This window comes from Semicossyphus pulcher, unplaced genomic scaffold (assembly GCF_022749685.1).
Source record: "Semicossyphus pulcher isolate SPU_LCO1_2020_fin unplaced genomic scaffold, fSemPul1.0.p SCAF_15, whole genome shotgun sequence".
Taxonomy (NCBI): Eukaryota; Metazoa; Chordata; class Actinopteri; order Labriformes; family Labridae; genus Semicossyphus; species Semicossyphus pulcher.
In genome coordinates this window covers 8,848,394-8,865,380 of record NW_027211659.1, presented here as the reverse complement: position 1 = coordinate 8,865,380, position 16,987 = coordinate 8,848,394, and the positions used below count along the sequence as shown (strand labels likewise).

Below are 16,987 nucleotides of genomic sequence, written 5' to 3'. Positions count from 1 at the left end.
CTTGCAAAACATGTTTCTTCATCTGTTGTTCCATGTTGGGATCGTGTTAAATGCTCGTCCCCATTCAGAGTATTTTTTTTCACGCTTCTTTTGTGCGGCTGTTGTGCCACTTTTGTGAGCAATGCTGAGGGAAGCGGAGTAATAAAGGTCCGAGAGCATCGTTGTGTCAGAACAATAGTTTCTTCATGCTGGCCATCACAGTCTAGACTAGAATGAATGCTGTTAATGTTCACGAGATGTGTTGTTTAATGCTATTGGCGCGTGTTGTATGTGAGGGAGAAAAAGAGCTAATTCAGACTCTGTCTATAGGAGAGATCGAGACAAAATGTGTGCGTGTGGGTTAAAACACGCGTCCAATGTTCTCCGACAAATGTGACAATTACCCACCCATAAATACATTGACCTCTTGTTGGCCTTTTATGCAGATCAGGGGCATGGTGTGAGATGGACAAGCTGAGCAGCGCAGTGTGCACTCCTGAAAGGACTCAGCAGTTTATGACCTGCCCTATGGTACCAACTTTTTATGCAACTTATGCTTTTTGAATGTAACTCTTCTAAGCAAGGGGATATTATGATTTTACATCCAGATGAAGATTTCACAAGTTTTCTTTACCACATCGGTGAAGAAGAGATTACATGCAGAAAAGGATGCATGCTTTAACATTGAAACAAAATCGACGTTGTGAATGTTTTATGAGGAAACAAACGCACTCATCACATTTATAAGACGTCAAGGATTTTCTTGTAGCATTGAAGTGGAAAAGACAGAATGGATACAAAAACATAGAGCATTACTTTCATTCACGGAGAAGCTTTTAATAACCACAATCCTCTGCAAAGTGGATTACATCCTTTTCTACCAAATCTTCTAAAGAGGATGACAGCATGATGATTACAAGCATGATCCTGTGCCACAACCGTAGCAATATTATACAGCTCTGGAGACTCCACTCCAAATTGTCCTTAAATCAGCATCTCTCTCCACATGTCATGGCCAGCTCAATCCAGGTCTGAGCCACGTTGAAAACCTCCTGGACATGATCAAGAATCCTGATCGTGATTCTTCAAGAGGAAGGTTGATGGTCACAAGCCATCGGACAAAGTCAAGCTGCGTGAATTTTTGAGCCAAGAGCGGCCTGATGTCACTACGTTAAAACATTAGTATTCTGTTGTTTAAGCATGAACATTAACTTGGTTTCGTTGCGTTATTCGAGGTGTGAAAAACATCTTTTTTTGCATTTAGTAGACCCATAGAAAAACACATTTTGGCAGTTGTCTCTTTATTTTTTCTGCAGCTGTATTTGATGGTTATGGACGAAAACACATTTGTATTATATGTTATTGCTGTTGCGTATTGTGTGCATATGTAGAGTAATATAACAGCGCTGCAGTAAATCATTTTTGTTCAGATGTTTTGTTGAAACTTGATAACTTAAAGACCCCCTCCAGTGAGAATGTTTAACCTTGTAAACATCTCCATGTGCTACAAGACATATCAGGGACAACATCAGCAGTCATGACTGGTCCTGTCTGCTTTTAAACTGCAGTGCACCAAGGACAGGCTGAACAACACATTTTCAGATTGGCAGGTTTGTGACGTCACAAACCTAAGGAGCCAATCCCGTTAATGGACGGGGTGACGCTATGCATACCATTATGTGTAAGCTATGGCAACCACTTTGGCGATGCGCGAGCCAGCTGTAACCGTCATCGTCATTTTTGCAAACTCAGTACTGACCGATAACGTTAATGTCACTACAACTGATTACTACATTTCAAGCTAGCTAAATTTAAACAAGCTGCCACTAAACGATGACAGAGACGTGTTTTGTTTTCGTGTCGGAGGAGGCGGTTGGTAATTTGCATAGTGGGCGGGGACTATGTAGATTAAGGAATTTTTAATGAAGAGAAGGAGGAGACGCCTTTTTTACAAGGTAATTAAACGTATTATGCCGCAAAAAAACATATCAGACACAATTTATCATTTCAAGCAGAGCATTTTATACGTCTTAAAACAAGCTGGTCTTTTAAATTCATTTTGTCAGCTTTAGGTTGAGGTTCTGTTTTTAGCACAGCCTCATTGGTCTAAATAAAGTAGACCAAACACATCCCTCAGTATGTCATGTTTATATTCATGAATGCAAAATTTGACATTTGTGCAGAAGTAGAGCTAACTGATGTGGATGTCATGCAGTGATCAGGATTAGATTTTTACACTAAACCTGCATCTGTTAAAACTCAACCTGTGGTCCGTGAAGTAGCTCGTCATATTATTATCTCTGTTGCATGCACCTGCTAATGTCAAGGTCTAATGCATATTGACAGAATGCTGCTAATGAATGGTGTGTGTGTATCTGTGTGCGAATCATGTAGCAGACATGCTTAGGGAACACGGCACGATGGCATTTTTATTTCTTTATATTTTTACGTCTCCACAGGCTCCTAATGAAGTCGTATGTTCATCAGCATGTTGGCACCGTATGTTGGGGTTATAGCTCGAAGCAGCGCTGCGCATCAGTGTAGCCTCACAGAGCTGCTAGCATTGCTTTTGAGTCTTATGCAGTGTCGTTTAAAAAAGTACATGCAGTACTCTGGTTCTGGTTTATATTTATTGGTAGTGCAACATGAGTGCAGGCAGATTGGTTAATGCATAACACAATAATAGAATAACAATGACTTTATGTTTCCATATAGGAAAGAAGATGTTCTGTAAGGAAATCTTACATCCTGACTCTGCCTTGTCTAACATTGCATTTGAACATTTTGCACCACTGTGATGACTAAAAGGAAAAGCATGAATGAAACAGTTGTTTGCTGAAGAAATGCTGTGTTTTCTGTTACATATACATATCCTCATGAATAAATCCCTGCTCTCGTACAAAGCAGAGCGTAATTTAAAAAAGACATTGAATTTTAAAGATCTCTCCTCCTGTCTCTGATTCGTTCTCCAGCGACCTCGTGAACGGCCTGGTGCTGTTGATGAACAGTAACATCAGCAGTCCAGTCAATCTGGTGAGTTCACGTTTTACAAACTGAAGTGGAAAATGGATTCTGCAGGCGGCCGGTTTACTGGCCCGTGCGTCTGCCTCTTGTTGACACTGATGTGATGGAGGTTTATGAAATGTGTTTGCAGGGGAACCCGGAGGAGCACACCATATTGGAGTTTGCTCGTCTCATCAAAAGTCTCGTCGGTAAGGTGTCGCATCGATCAAGATAGTTGTAATTCTGTGTGTCTCTGCCCGCTCTTGTCCCTCGACATCTCAAGTCCCCGTCCTATCAGACCTTGCCTCCTTATCACTTAATGTCCTTCTCCCGCTTAAGTCGCCCTGTTGTCTGTTTTATCTCGCCTCTTCTTCTTTAAAGATAAGTTGTTCCTCTGCCATGGTGACTCTCACATAGAAATTGATCTGTTTCTCGGTTTAGGATTTAACCCCTTGAATATTTGCAGCAATGTAAGCATCTTAAATTATCAAGAGTTGTCGTTATTGTTCTGTATACAAAAACATCTTTTAACCCCTTGGAACTCATCGCCCCATGAAGTCTTGTTCAAGGTACTAAAAGGTTCCTGTTCCTGTTCCTGTTCCTGTAGAATAGGCAAATCAGTCTGCTGACATGTGGTGGAGTGTAACACCATATAGAGTAAGGGAAAGGCATCATAATTAACACTGCAAAAGCAAAAAAAAAAAAACATGAAGGGTGTTCAATTTGTGTTGTTGATCATGATTTAATATGCTCATTAGGCCCAACCATCTGTCGTGTGCTTTCTTCTGCTACTCTATTTATGTCAAAGCACGAAGATGAAAAAACAGACGTGTTGCATGTTCAGGTTGCATTTTTAAAAATTGTTTAAATATAATGAAAAAAATACTTGTAAATCATCTGCGCTGCAAACCCCACCAGCAATGTTCCTGTTCTTTTTGAAAGTACTACCCCCCCTGCAGGGCAAAATTACATCCCGGGAACTTAATTTAGACCACAAACAACGGTTCCTTGTCCCAGAGGAAAGTTCCTGCAGTTGAAATGTGGTTAAAGAGAGCGAGCAAGGCTGCAGATACAAAGTTTAAATAGCTATAATAACTACAAATTTACAGTGGCACCAAAAAGCCTTTTTTCCATCTGCTCTATGTTCTACTGTACTGTACAGATACTGGAAAAAATGCATTAAATAACAGTCATAGTTATGATTGTCCAATGTGGCATCTCCTCAGCCAGAACATGTAACATGTCAGCTTCACTCGTACCTCTGCAGAGTTACATCACCTACTCATTAAGACACAAGCACTTCCGACACAGATCGATCCGCCTGGAGTCATCTCTCTTCTACAAACCGTTACATAAGATCCTCTACAGTAATAAGAGGATCATGTAGAAAAATAACTACGTTCTTCTGTCTGTACTCTTGTGCCTGTCAATGAACACTCCCTCTCTCTTTTACACACACAGTGAGCAGAAGTCAGATCCAGTTCCTTCCAGAGGCTCAGGACGACCCACAGAGGAGACGACCCGACATCCGGAAAGCGAAGATGATGCTCGGCTGGGAGCCCGTGGTACGTGTGTCACACTAGGATACCAGGTCCTTAATTTCATGCATGCTCACACACCGTCCCTAAGAACTGCAACAGAGCCGCAGATCTGACCAACCTTACAACCACTAAGTGCCTCGTTGAGCGAATAACATTTAAACCCTCTAGTTTTCAGATTGTCACACAGCTCACGTTGCGGATCCACAGTGAAACATTTATTAGCAGACTTCTTCTTTGCAAGCTGATACTGAATTTTTTATGCAGAAGTGGATTAAAATTCACATTACATTATACTATTCCTTGTAATGATACATTATTCTCTGTATCAGTAAGTGACTTAGTATTCAAAGTCCCAGAGAACAAAAGTCAAATTAATTATTTATTAGTGTCGTAAGTTCTTACAAACTGATATAATGTGGAGTCCATCTTTACAAGATTAACAGTGATAACATTATCTGAGTTTAAAAAACTTCACAACAACATGCCGGCCCATAAATAATTTTTGCAACACTGACACTTTTACATTTTTGAAATGGAGAACTGGCCAATCAGAAGGATGTGGGCTTGTAGGGGCGGGGTTTCTTAAAGGGACAGAGCTGACTGATGCTCTGTGCAGGCCCTCGTTCAGCCTCTGCCTGAAACGACTCCGAGTGAGAAAAATTAGTTTTTTTTAACAGTAAATTATGCTAAGCTACTCCACAGGTATCACAGGTATGAGGTAGGTATGACATTAGCATAATACCCCCCTTTAAATGTGGCAAAGATAGGTACTGAGTGGGACATTTTGCTGTTGAAACTTGTCAGAACATAACTTTTGCATTTCTGTACGACAGTTTCTTGTTTCTTATCAGTATTTATACACAGTTTGTACTGCTATAATGCTACTATATCTGCTAATATCTGTCTGACAGGTAAGTTGATTATGAACTAGTTTTAAGTCTTAAAAAGGTTAAATATAGCCGCTTTCCCACTGGTCAAATTACCCGCTAACACTCGGCTTTTTTGCTTCGTGGGAAAGGCTTCAGACCCGGGTCACATGACTCTGCAGTTGACCCGGGTCATTATCACCTCGGCTCCGATCGGCATTGATGGGAACACAAAACCCGTGTTGACACGCTAATCTCCGCCCCCTCTCCGGCGCGATGCTATGCGCCGTCGGTAACTTCTGCGACTCCTTGTCATCTCAGCTTCAAATTCCGCCCGTCTCCGTCCGAGCAGCGCTCGAACAACGGTCAAAATTTGTTGGCGCCAGGTTTGATGAACAGACTGAGTGATAAAGACCAAGCATCGTAACATCTTCGCTGTTTACTAACCCTGTCTCTGGCGCATTTGTGACATCAGACGGTGACGCAGCAGAAAAGAGACCAACAGGAGTATACTTTACTGGCAATGGGAAAAGAGACAATCTATAAGCTGGTCCTCCCAGGTCTGAAAAACCTGCATCAACGGGCTAATTTCAGTGGGAAAGGGGTAAATGTCATGCTATGGGAAATTTGGATACAAATGGGCTACGATTTGTTTAAATAGAAGAACTATCATCCTAATTTTGTTTTACACAGAGCGACACATTATATATTTGAATTAAAACCCATATTTTTGTACGTATTTAATATTTTGGAATTAAATTTAAATGCAGAAGATAAGTAAGTAATTCATATTTTCCCTTTGTTGTCCATTAAACTATGAACTACTGTATTTTGATCCTGGTATACTTGAGGTCTTTAGATTAGGGATTTTTGGCCAACTTAATGAGTAATATCACACCGTTTTCAGCCGTGTTAGGAGAGCAGACTCCATCAATAGTAGTCATCATAAGCAGTGGATTACATGCCTGGCCTTTTTCATTAACAGCCGATTTCCATCATCTCACCTCTTCCTGTCTCATGTTCACAGGTGCCCCTGGAGGAAGGCTTAAACAAAACCATCCAGTACTTCAGCAGGGAACTCGAGCACCAGGCCAACAACCAGTACATCCCCAAACCCAAAGCCGCCCGCATGAAGAAAGGACGACCCAGACACAACTGAGGTCAGGAGTCTGAACACAGACTCTCCTAAAACACAGAGGGATGTTAAAAGACTCCTGAGAGGACCCTTGAAGAGCAAGTGACTGAAATACACTGCTGAGACGAGCACTCTGGGATATTGTGTCTTTTTTTGAGACTGCTTTCAGAAGAAGTTATTGTTGCCTTCTGTTGGAGCTGCGGCTGCTCTCTGGGATACAAAAGGGCTTCAGTGCCGGAGCTTTTGTTTTGAAAGGACAAGACTGAATCAAAACCAGAAATGTGAGGCAGGAAATCTGAAACCCAGCCGACCTTTTTTTTGTGAATTTGTGCTTTTGCTATTTAAATCGCAGACTAAAAAAATCGCACAGCTCATGCTGTGAATCAGTGCTTTGTGTTTATTGATCAGTTTCATGGTGTTTTGTCTCCGGAGATAAGCTACCTGGCTTTGTTTTTTTCTCCTTCCACTGGATGTTGTGTGCTCTTATCAGTGGTGTGCCAGCACCCTGCTGGCTGTTCATACAGCACACCGCAGGACTGAGCGAATCCTGACTGCTACAGCATCATTATGTGTTTATCGGGACATCATGCTGTTATGCTTTGTGAAATCTCATGTCAGGATTTGCATTATCAATCTCAGATGATGCTATTTTAATAAAATATTTCCAATATGTTGTGTACGATGTAATCTCTATTTACAGATCCTACATAGAAATGTAGAATCTGTAGGCAGGGACGTGGATTTTAGGGATGGTACGCATTTTGGTTTCCGTTTTACACTTGTAGTCTGAGTAATATTGACCAATCACGTATCAGCAGGTTGGAGAGCAAAAGCAGACGGAACGTAATGCAAGGGTCAGCCATACACACGGGTCTGTATGTGACTGACTGACTGAGTGAGGGTACATTCACAGAGAGAGAGAGTTGGGACATCACAATGGCGGATCATGCAGCATATTGGACCTCCACTGACGCGGCTCTCTGTCTATACAGCTCTGGATACTTTGTTCGGGGGAGAAGGCAGGGCTGCTCCTCTGCTGCTCGTCAGCTGTCCTCACCATGTCCGCAGCGGGCATATCCAGGGGTACTTTCCGGTCTTTGTTTTAAGGGTTTCCGTGGGTCGGTCTTAACAGAAAACGATCTTTTTTTATTAGAAACGGGACCTTAATTAACACATAGCGAAAACAGCCGTAAGAGCCGAGACGGAGAGCGAGCTAGGGGGAGAGAGGGAGAGATCGTACCTGAGTTACATCTGTAACATGATGTTATTTATGTATATTTACTAACATATATACTTATGGCCTGTGGGAGACTTATGACTACGTATTTATTTCAAAGAAAATTAAGCCTGTGAGTGACTTTATCGATCAAAGAACTTCCTGGAAATTTTGCATATAAAGTAAAAAAACAACAACAACGGCATGGCACTTCAAAATAAAAACATTATGTACAAACGAGGGGAGTCAGAATTCCAGATCGAGCTTTTACTTTGAAAAAGCATACCGGAAGTGTTGACCTACTTTACTCTCCATGCCTGTGTCTTTTACTACAGGAAGAGATATTAATATTGCTGTCAGAGATCAATAGGACTCATCACAATTCATTTTCACCGTGTATTTTGGCCGAGAACCGTGCGCGGCTCGCGGTAAAAATAGCCGAGCCTCCTAATCTCTACATTTTCGGCGCGTGAGTCACGCCGGCAGTGAGGATTCTCAACCGTTTTCATGCACTTCAAATGAAAATGAACACGTCCCGCAGCTGCCACGCGCACGCCACGCTTCTCGCGTGTTGCCCACAAAAGCGTACATTGAGTGGTTTTGACCTAGTCTGGTTACTTTTTACTAATCTGCATCATGATGTTGAAATTCCGGCAAACTTAAGACCCATTAATTAAAGTAAATCACAAGAAGAATTGTTTCTTTTTCTGTAACAAAGCAGCACGCGGAAAATAGAGTCTTGACTGGAAGTCGTTTATCGCTCACCGCTGGCTAAACCGGACACGCCAGACATGTTCAGCGCTGTCCCCTGAGGCTTTATCGTCGTCAGACTGTAGCCGATGGTGTCCGAGGTTGTGTATGATGTTATCAGAAAAGAAGGTAATTATGTGTGTTGGTGTGTCACTTTTCTACAACTGTTTTGTACTGGAGTTATGAGGAAGTGGAACAAAAGCAAGCCAAAGGGAGGGAGCCAAATCTTTATTTACAATAATGTACTGGTTAAAAAACGACTAATAAAGACGACTAATTTTACAGTATTTTTAGGAAGTCTGTTGACTATAAACGTACAGTATATGTGAGGATGAAGAGAAAGCATAGAGAAGAGGGGGATATAATGTGAAGTGTAACCAATCAGAAAAAGAAGCAGAGCGGCCGTTGAGCTCTTGGATGTTGGCAGCTGCACGTCAGGGGTCAAACAGCAGACTATCACAGGCTGGTGTTAATAGTAGTCGTAGTTGACATTAGCTCCATGCCTGTAAGAACCATGGTCTCTCGGGCCGATTGGAGCGTTTTCATCATAGTGGTGCTGGCGCCCCTGATCACTGGAGCGAGCGTGGTCCATCCAATACGATAGGTCGGTCTCCAGCCTCTGGTGAGAGAAAAACACCACAGACGACGTGGCTTGTTAGGAAACTCAGCCTCAAACAAATCCCAAGCCAATAGATGCAGAGGCAGCTGATAAGGTCTCCTCTTAGATTGTCAAGAGAATAGACACGGATGAAAGGCAGACATTGAAAAGGCCAATGCTTTCACGGCTCTGGCCTTTTAAGGGAGCAGCAACAAGCGGCGTTCATGCGCGGGGCTGTTTGGGAAAGGCGGCTACACTGGCTGAAACGAAAACGCTGTCAGCTGTCAGAGACGGTGGCGTTGGGGGATAATTTGTGCACTCTGTCCCCTCGTTCCTCACTGTCCCCGGGGAATTCTACACGACAGTCAGACCTGAAAGCAAGCTGAAACCGGCTCTGAAGGCGGAGTTGAATTTGTGTGTGAAAGAAGGACTTCGTGTATTTTCATGTGTTCAGTTCTACATTTGTATTTGTACATTCAGTGGTACAGCAGCTTCTGAGGACTGAGGACAGAAAATGTAAAGCTGCAGGTTTTATTGTGTTTCCTTATAGGTTTCCTGCCTGGTCTGTCTCCAGGTTTAAAGCCCTAAAAAATCTGAAGACAAACTGAATACGAAACAGTTAAACTTTGGAAAAACATCTTCAAGCATTGTTTATTAAGAAATAAGCTTAGAAGCTAAAAAATGAATGTGCTTCATCTGACTGTGTGGGTGTTGTTGGTTGACATTTGATTGATAGCTGCCAGGAAACATTGGCTTAAAACTCCACAAGTTTTAATTGAAATATTACTAAATCCTGAATGTAAGTATGTGATAACGAAGCCCCGCCCACTTCAAACCACTGAGAAAACACAGAAACATCAGAGCAGAAAGAAATGATACAAAAAAGTATTTTGTTTGTTCCGACCAATCTGATTGGACAAGAGGCATTCCATGAGCGCAGATATAGAGCACAACATCGCTGGCACTTTTCACTCTTGTGTATCACTCCGCCTCAGCCGTGTGTTCTGAATACTGTTACTGTACTGTTGTATGTCTACAGCAGACTCTTATTGCACTGGTTGATGATAAATTAAAACATAAATGTACATGATGAAAAACAGCTGATCTGTGGACTCAGTGCAGGAGAGTGTTTAGGTTGCTCGGCAACAAAAGTCCAGTTTCAGTTAAGTTGTGGAACCCACCCAAGTGGAATTCACTTGTCTGGTAGATGAGATGCCAGACAAGTGAATTTCCATTTAAAGTTATTGTTATTGTTATATCACACTCGAGGCCGTCGTGTTGTACTGAATATCATCACGGCTGTGCCTTTGACTGAATCACAGCCGTGATGATATTCAGTACAACATCATGACCTTGAGCGTGATGGTGCTAAAGTATAAAGCTTAGAAAGATAAAGTAAATAGGTTTCATGGCGCTGTATTAACTCTGAAAATATGCAGAATGTACATGCATCACTATTGTGATGTGAGACGTCACTGAAGAGCCTCTTAAAGGGAACGTCCACTGATTTTTCATGTCAAAATCTAGCTACTCACAATTAGTACTCATTGGCTTGTGAGAAGTTGTCCCTTCTGGCTTTGTAAAATTCAGTTCAAATATATGGCGGCGCTTTAATTTTGAAATTTTGAGGAAACAAGTGACCTCTGTGACCTCAAGAGTGTGGAATCATGTTTTTGCAAACCAATTGGAAGCACAACATTTAAAGTATTTATGCTGGTGGAGGAAAGTAAAACTGGGTTCTTATGAGTCAGACTGGAGAGAGGAAATCAGTGAGTCCCTGCTGTGTTTGTGTGCGTGTGTTCTCTTCCTCCTGATGTGCAGACTCGTTCTCAGAGGGAGGTAAATCTATGCGCCGTTTGCTCTGTGGATCAGTTTTGTTTTGCAGAGTCCCTGTCTTGTTGACAGCTCCACTGGAGAGTTTGTTGTGTTTTAGGATTTAAGGAGTTCAGAGGAAAAGCTGAACTCTCCTGGAACAAACACAACCCACCTGCTCGTCATATCCCATGTACATAAACTGCATAATCCACTGCTGCACGTCGGGTCTGCTGCGATCCCAAATGTTCCTCTTGGTTCGGCTCAGTTTGGCCAGGAACTCTTGAGCCTTGGAAGAGGGGACGGCGATGGAGGACTTCGAGGGGGCAGTACCAGCTCCTGCCACTGGAGGGAAGCGCAACAGAATGGGGGCATTTTTAAAACACTTTAATGGAATTTTTTTCCCCAGCAATTTTATAATGTCATCAAGTTAACTGTTACCATCTCTTCTCCTTAAGATCTTGTGCAAGCTGCTGTCGCTGGATGCATCTGTTGAGGAGAGGCAGGAGGGAGATAATGAGATGCAGAAACAACAGTCTTCACGGCAGGTTAGTTTAAAGTCTTGGTACATAATGTAACAATGAAATTGGCCGTCATTCACTCTTAAAACAATCATCTTATTTTAGGTCTAAATTGTACGTTTCTTTGCCAGTTTGAGTTGAGTATGGCGGCAAATCTTTGGGACCAACTGTTCACTTGTTTGAAGGTTTTTTACTTATTTTCGTGCAGATAAAGAAACATTAAAAATGTAAAAGAAAACAAGATACAAATATGAATACCAAAATATAACAAGCTGGTTCTTTTTCTTACAGTAGAAGAAGAAGGAGAAGAAGAAGGCATTAATCCCCCAGAGGAAATCCAATGTCTTCACTCTGTTAGTATAAACATGCTACACACACAAAGGCACGAAATACAGACATGCACTAACAGGACTCTGTGGACATGCGTCAGTGGAGAGATGAGTGAGGGGGCTGCACGTGGACATACACCCCGAGCAGTTGGGGGATTCGGTGCCTTGCTCAACGACACGTCGACAGAGCCCAGGAAAGGAGCTGGCACCTCTCCAGCTACAAGCCCCAATTCCACGCTTGGTCCGGACCAGGACTTGAGCCGGCCCCGCCCTCCGGTTCCCAAGCCAAGCCCCTACAGACTGAGCTGCTGTCTACCCCAGAAGTATCACAGAAACATAAGAGGTGTTTCAAAGTAGTTTGCAATATTATAATTTCAATTAAAGTATTAGTAATAAATGAAAAACGAAAAAAAAACAGAATTTAAATACAAAGTGGGTGGGACATGGTTCAGTTGGAAGTCAAATAGGTGAGAGACATCAGCCGTAACACCTGGGTGTGAATAGAACATGAGAGTGGACCTCGATCAACAGCCGAAGTTCCCAGCTGAAGTTCCCAACTGAAGTCACTACAACCTCTTTACGTCCAAACATTGTCCTATCATTCACCGCAGCCCTGACACTGATCATGGCAGAGCTCACTGTCCCGTGGGAGGGAGGGATGGAGGCAGCCTCTGAGCGGAAGGAGGACAAATACATGGAGCTGACAGCTGGATGCAGAGAAGCAGGGTGGTCAGCTGTAATCTACTCTGTGGAAATCGGCAGCAGAGGCTTCGTGAGAACATCCACCCAGCGCTTCTTGAGAAGCCGGGGAGTCTTTGGTCCTAAACTCAAGAGGGCCCTCAAAGAACTGGCCGAGGAGGCAGAGCAGAGTAGCTTCTGGCTAGGGAGACGTCCCTACCGTTGCTCCACCACCACGAGATGTTCCCGGGGTTAATGGAGCAAAGGGTGGCCCCTGCCTCATGACCGTGCAGCTGTCCCAATGGCAGCAATGCCAAGCAGGTAGCCTTTTACCTGTGCTTCCATCTGTTGTGCTTATATTCAGACATGGCAGTTTGTGGGGAGACTGCTGTAACGGAAGGGTTGCCAATCAAACCCTCTCAATAAGTATTTCATTATTTCCAGATGGAGAAGTTTTCAGGCTGTAACTCGAGCTTCATCTTCTTTGTCAAAGCTACATAAAAAATGCAGTTTTCCCTGATTAGTCTGCTCTCTCTGCTGACGATGATTAGCTTCAGTAGTTTTCACTTTTCATTTTACTCCACCAGTTTCATGCCTGACTTGGTTTTCCGTTTCCATTATAGATTCAAATGTGAAAGTGGAGCGTGGAGCATGCATAACGGGGACGTTTCCAAACGCACGCCCAACGCAGCTACTCGGAGGTCAATTTGCATGTAAATATATGTACTACATCCACTTCCTTCCTGCCGCTCCTCGCTCCCACAGCTATACGCAGTGTTAGGAAAGAGACAAAGTAGGCGCTAATGAGGTGTCTTGTACCTCGCTGCACACAGCCAGTTCAATCACATGACGTTTTACAACACTTGAAGAGGCAATTGAGTGTTCTCTCGGAGCACTGAAGTCCCGCCGTACATCTGGGCCACGTTCGCTTTAGTCTCAGGGGATTTCGTTTGTCTGCTTTTCTCAGAAAGCTTCAATATAACAACTAAATCTGCCGTTGGTGCAGAAATCCAGTCCGTATCTTTTGATGGACCCTGTTTTGGCTTGGGCCCAACAAAATTTGCACTCTGCGGTGAGAAGTGGAAGCATGCAGTCGGAGATAATTGCTTGCATGTGGATTTTCTCCTCCTCATGTTGCTTCTGAGCTACGAACAGCACAATGCTGCAGAACGTCTTTTGTCTTTAGCACTCTGTACATTATAAGTACAGTATGAGTCATTCTTCCAAGTCGCAGTTGTGTGAGCTATTTTTAATCATTTCACCTTCTTGTAAACCTCTGCACATTCGTAATGAATCAGCTCACAAGTACAGGAACAACATATGCTTTATGTTAACATCAGTCCAGCCCTCCATTAGCTAAACAGTCAACCCACAGAGGGTTCAAAAGAGCTGCTGTCAGTCCCAGCTGACAAAAGGACAGGGGGGCGTGGGGAAAGTAATTGCATATATTGCTGACACACAGGAACAGATGACCATCCATGCTCACATTCACACAATGGGGTTGCCAATTGACCTAAACCTGCATGTTCTTGTGCCGTGGGAGGAAGGCGGAGTACCTGAAGAAAAGCCACACGGGCATGTGGAGAACGTGCAGACTGCACGCAGAGGTAGAGTGGAGTTTGCATGTTCAAACCCAAATCCTTCTTGCAGTGAAGCCACAATGCAAACCACTGCACCACCGTGCCAATTTTATAATTACAGTGCGAGGATTAAACTTCTCAAAAGGTACTCAAACCAAAGTCAGACAGCAGAACATCACTATGATCTCCTAAAATGTGAAATCCCCTGTTTAAAATGTGCAGCACAGAAGACAATGTGTGACCAGATAAAGTTCAATCAGTTGATCCAGAGGCTTTAGTGATTGCCCTCTGACCTTTCCTCTAGCACCGCCATGAGGTTAACATGTGGCTCTGAGTGGACTGTCTCAACAAGTACTTTAAGGATTGCCCCTCAGGCTGAATTGTAATAACTTTGGTGATCTCTGAACTTACTCTTTCCTCATCTAGCGCCATCATAAAGTAAATGTTTATTCAATACTTCTTGAGCTCCGGTTTAGCTCAGTTGGTAGCAGGCACCCCATGTGCAGAGGCCACAGTCCATGACGCACTGACTGCAGGTTCAACTCCCGGTCTGCTGATCACTCTACTCTTAACATTTCCTGTCTCTCTTCAGCTGCCCAATAAATAAAGACAAAAAATAATCTAAAAAAAGTTTATCCAGTGCTTCTTTAAGACTAAATGCCTGCAGGGTGCTGGTTTAGCTTAGCGGTTTAATCGGTGGCCCATGTGCAGAGGCCACAGTGCTTGATGCAGCGGCCCCAGGCTCGACTCCCACCCTTGGCCCTTTGCCACGTGTCATCCCCCATTATCTCCTCCCCTGTTTCCAACACTATCCTTGTCCCCTCTATAATTAAAGGCTTTAAAAGCCAAAAAAATAACAATGTTGGATGTCCGTACTAAATGTGGGTGAAACAGCAGCATGTCATTGTGAGAATGTATGTTATCATTAGTCTTCAGCCATAAACACTGCTCAGTACAGCCTCACAGCGCTGCAGTCTTAGTCTTGTTGAAGCTAAGCTAAGCTCTTCTAAGCAGCACTGGACTCTTCTGAAGACCAGTAGTCTAAAAAATAAAAATGATAAAGAGATGTTATGTTCTCTCTCGTAAGAGAAACAATTTGTTGTTTAGTTGTTTAAACATGCAGATGTAAAGTAGGGTATCATCTGCATATGGGTGTATTCTCATAGGCTTCACATATAAAAAGCTGTGTTTTGTCTTACTATGTTTTGCTATAAATATAAAGTTAATCATTAGACATGTGTTATGATTCAATGCAGACTTCAATTGAAGCTACTTTTTCACTGCATTCATCACATAAAAACTGGAACATTCACAATAACAGAAGCAGACAAAGCGTTTAATGCATATAACACCTCCATAAAGATTAAAATCTCTGCAGGTTTAGTTTTCCACCAAACTTATAAATCAAATGTTATCTACATCGAAGGCTGCCGGAGTGCTTTCAGATATGTTCTTCAAAAGGAGCGGAAATGTAAACGATACTAATCCAAACAAAATGGGGTAAAACTATATAAATGTTATGGCCATTTGTATCTGTTCTCTTGTCCGTTAAAGACACTTTTTTTTACACTTTTCTCTTTACTGCAGTTCTCCATACTGTCAGAATGTGAGCGCCAGACAGAGAAGAAGAAGGCAGGGACAAAGACAAAGAGGGTGAGTGAGTCATCATTTTATGAAAGGTTTTCTAAGAACAAACATCCTACACACTCTGACATGCTCATTGTGCTGTGATACATCCGACCAGCACAAAAATCTAGCTATAAACACGGATAAATAAAGGCCAGACGGTAAAGGACGCACAAAATGTGACATTTTAAATGTAAAGCAGAAGAAAAGCCAAAGATTGAGCTCACCTTTAAGAGCCAGCAGTGTCAGCAGCACAGCCAGACCCATTAACCTCGAGTAGAGCTGCTGGGATGCCATCTCGGTCCCCGAGCAGAGTCTTCACAAAGCGTCTTAAAAGCAACAACTCTGCTTAAACTGCTGCACGACCAGAGGGGAGAGTGGGCGGCGACCCAGGCTTTCCAAGTGGAAACTGGCCCACGGCTCAGGAATGTCGTTTACCTCCCTGCCTACAGAAACAAGACTGAGGCGGGAGCTTTTCTGCTGTTAAATGAATTTTTATGTGTTTCCCAGGTGCTTTTCCATCTCTCATAAATACAGTGAAAAAGCAGAAGCGGTGTGTTATGCAGGTTAACTGAAGAGAAAAATTGGATGTCAAAATATCATGATTTGCGTGTGTAAGTAAGTACGCAGAAATGTAGGTCTGTTGCAGCTCTTTCCAACGCAGAACTGAAATAACAGGAGACATGTGGTCAGAGGAGACTGCCACATGAAATTAATTTCAGCGTTGATTGAAAAGCAGTGAAACACCAGAGGATCTGTGTGCCTGACAGCAGGAGAGTCGGAGTCTTCAGGGGGAATAAGAATATAAAAGAGGCCTGATTCAGGAATCCTCTGCAGTGAGAATAAAAGTGCACAAAGCTGCACACCAAATTGGCTGCATGCTGCATAAATCTGAAATATTAATTGCTTGTACGGCGCAGGGAGATACCTCTGTTTCTCACTTCCCCCTGGGGCTACATCTCAGCATACATGGTGTCCACCTCATCTCACCTTGATCTATTGATCATCCTTTCACCTCGGGTGTTTTAAAATAGACATTGCTTTTTTTCCCAACTTAATTCTCAGATAGTTGCAAGATGGTCTCCTTTTACCTGAATGTGCTTTTGTGTTGTGCGGCTCATTTCAAGCCCACCGGCTCAGCCCATAGACTTTATACTTTAGGAGATGATGCCACGCATCTTAGCGGAGCTTTCTAGGCTCTGGGAGATTTTTGCAGTTGAAGGTGTCCCCTTAACAGGACCTATCCAAGAATTATTTTAGTGTTTGTTTGTTTATTGCTGCAGTACCACTAGTGGCCACAAGGACAAAATGGCAGTGAAGCTTATTGGCTTCACTGTACTCAGCACTCTTAGT

At 42.9% G+C, this 16,987-nt stretch overlaps 2 protein-coding genes across 2 annotated transcripts in view; one reads left to right on the top strand and one right to left on the bottom strand.

The window, feature by feature from the left end:
• The window catches only part of uxs1 (UDP-glucuronate decarboxylase 1), a 42,184-nt gene extending 34,999 nt beyond the window's left edge, over positions 1-7,185 (top strand). The window contains exons 12-15 of the mRNA XM_069663000.1: positions 2,952-3,012; positions 3,134-3,191; positions 4,444-4,547; positions 6,417-7,185. Of these exons, the coding sequence (XP_069519101.1) occupies positions 2,952-3,012; positions 3,134-3,191; positions 4,444-4,547; positions 6,417-6,548 (355 nt within the window). The 3' untranslated portion in view covers positions 6,549-7,185. The remainder of the gene's footprint in view (positions 1-2,951; positions 3,013-3,133; positions 3,192-4,443; positions 4,548-6,416) is intronic.
• A 1,522-nt stretch (positions 7,186-8,707) lies between these two features.
• ecrg4a (ECRG4 augurin precursor a) lies at positions 8,708-16,005 on the bottom strand. The gene is made up of 4 exons (XM_069663612.1): positions 15,862-16,005; positions 11,342-11,389; positions 11,076-11,245; positions 8,708-9,109 (listed from the first exon to the last, which is right to left on the bottom strand). Exons 1-4 carry the CDS (start codon positions 15,929-15,931, stop codon positions 8,960-8,962), a joined length of 438 nt encoding a protein of 145 aa, XP_069519713.1. The 5' UTR covers positions 15,932-16,005; the 3' UTR covers positions 8,708-8,959.
• Positions 16,006-16,987: the final 982 nt, after the last annotated feature.

What these genes read in the sequence shown, in the direction of transcription:
- ecrg4a (XM_069663612.1), bottom strand. Translation starts at nt 15,931, where the DNA reads ATGGCATCCCAGCAGCTCTACTCGAGGTTAATGGGTCTGGCTGTGCTG. An exon ending in GACACTGCTGGCTCTTAAAG is followed by an intron (nt 11,390 to 15,861) that starts GTGAGCTCAATC and finishes TCTCCTCAACAG; the next exon opens with ATGCATCCAGCGACAGCAGC. An exon ending in GATCTTAAGGAGAAGAGATG is followed by an intron (nt 11,246 to 11,341) that starts GTAACAGTTAAC and finishes GCTTCCCTCCAG; the next exon opens with TGGCAGGAGCTGGTACTGCC.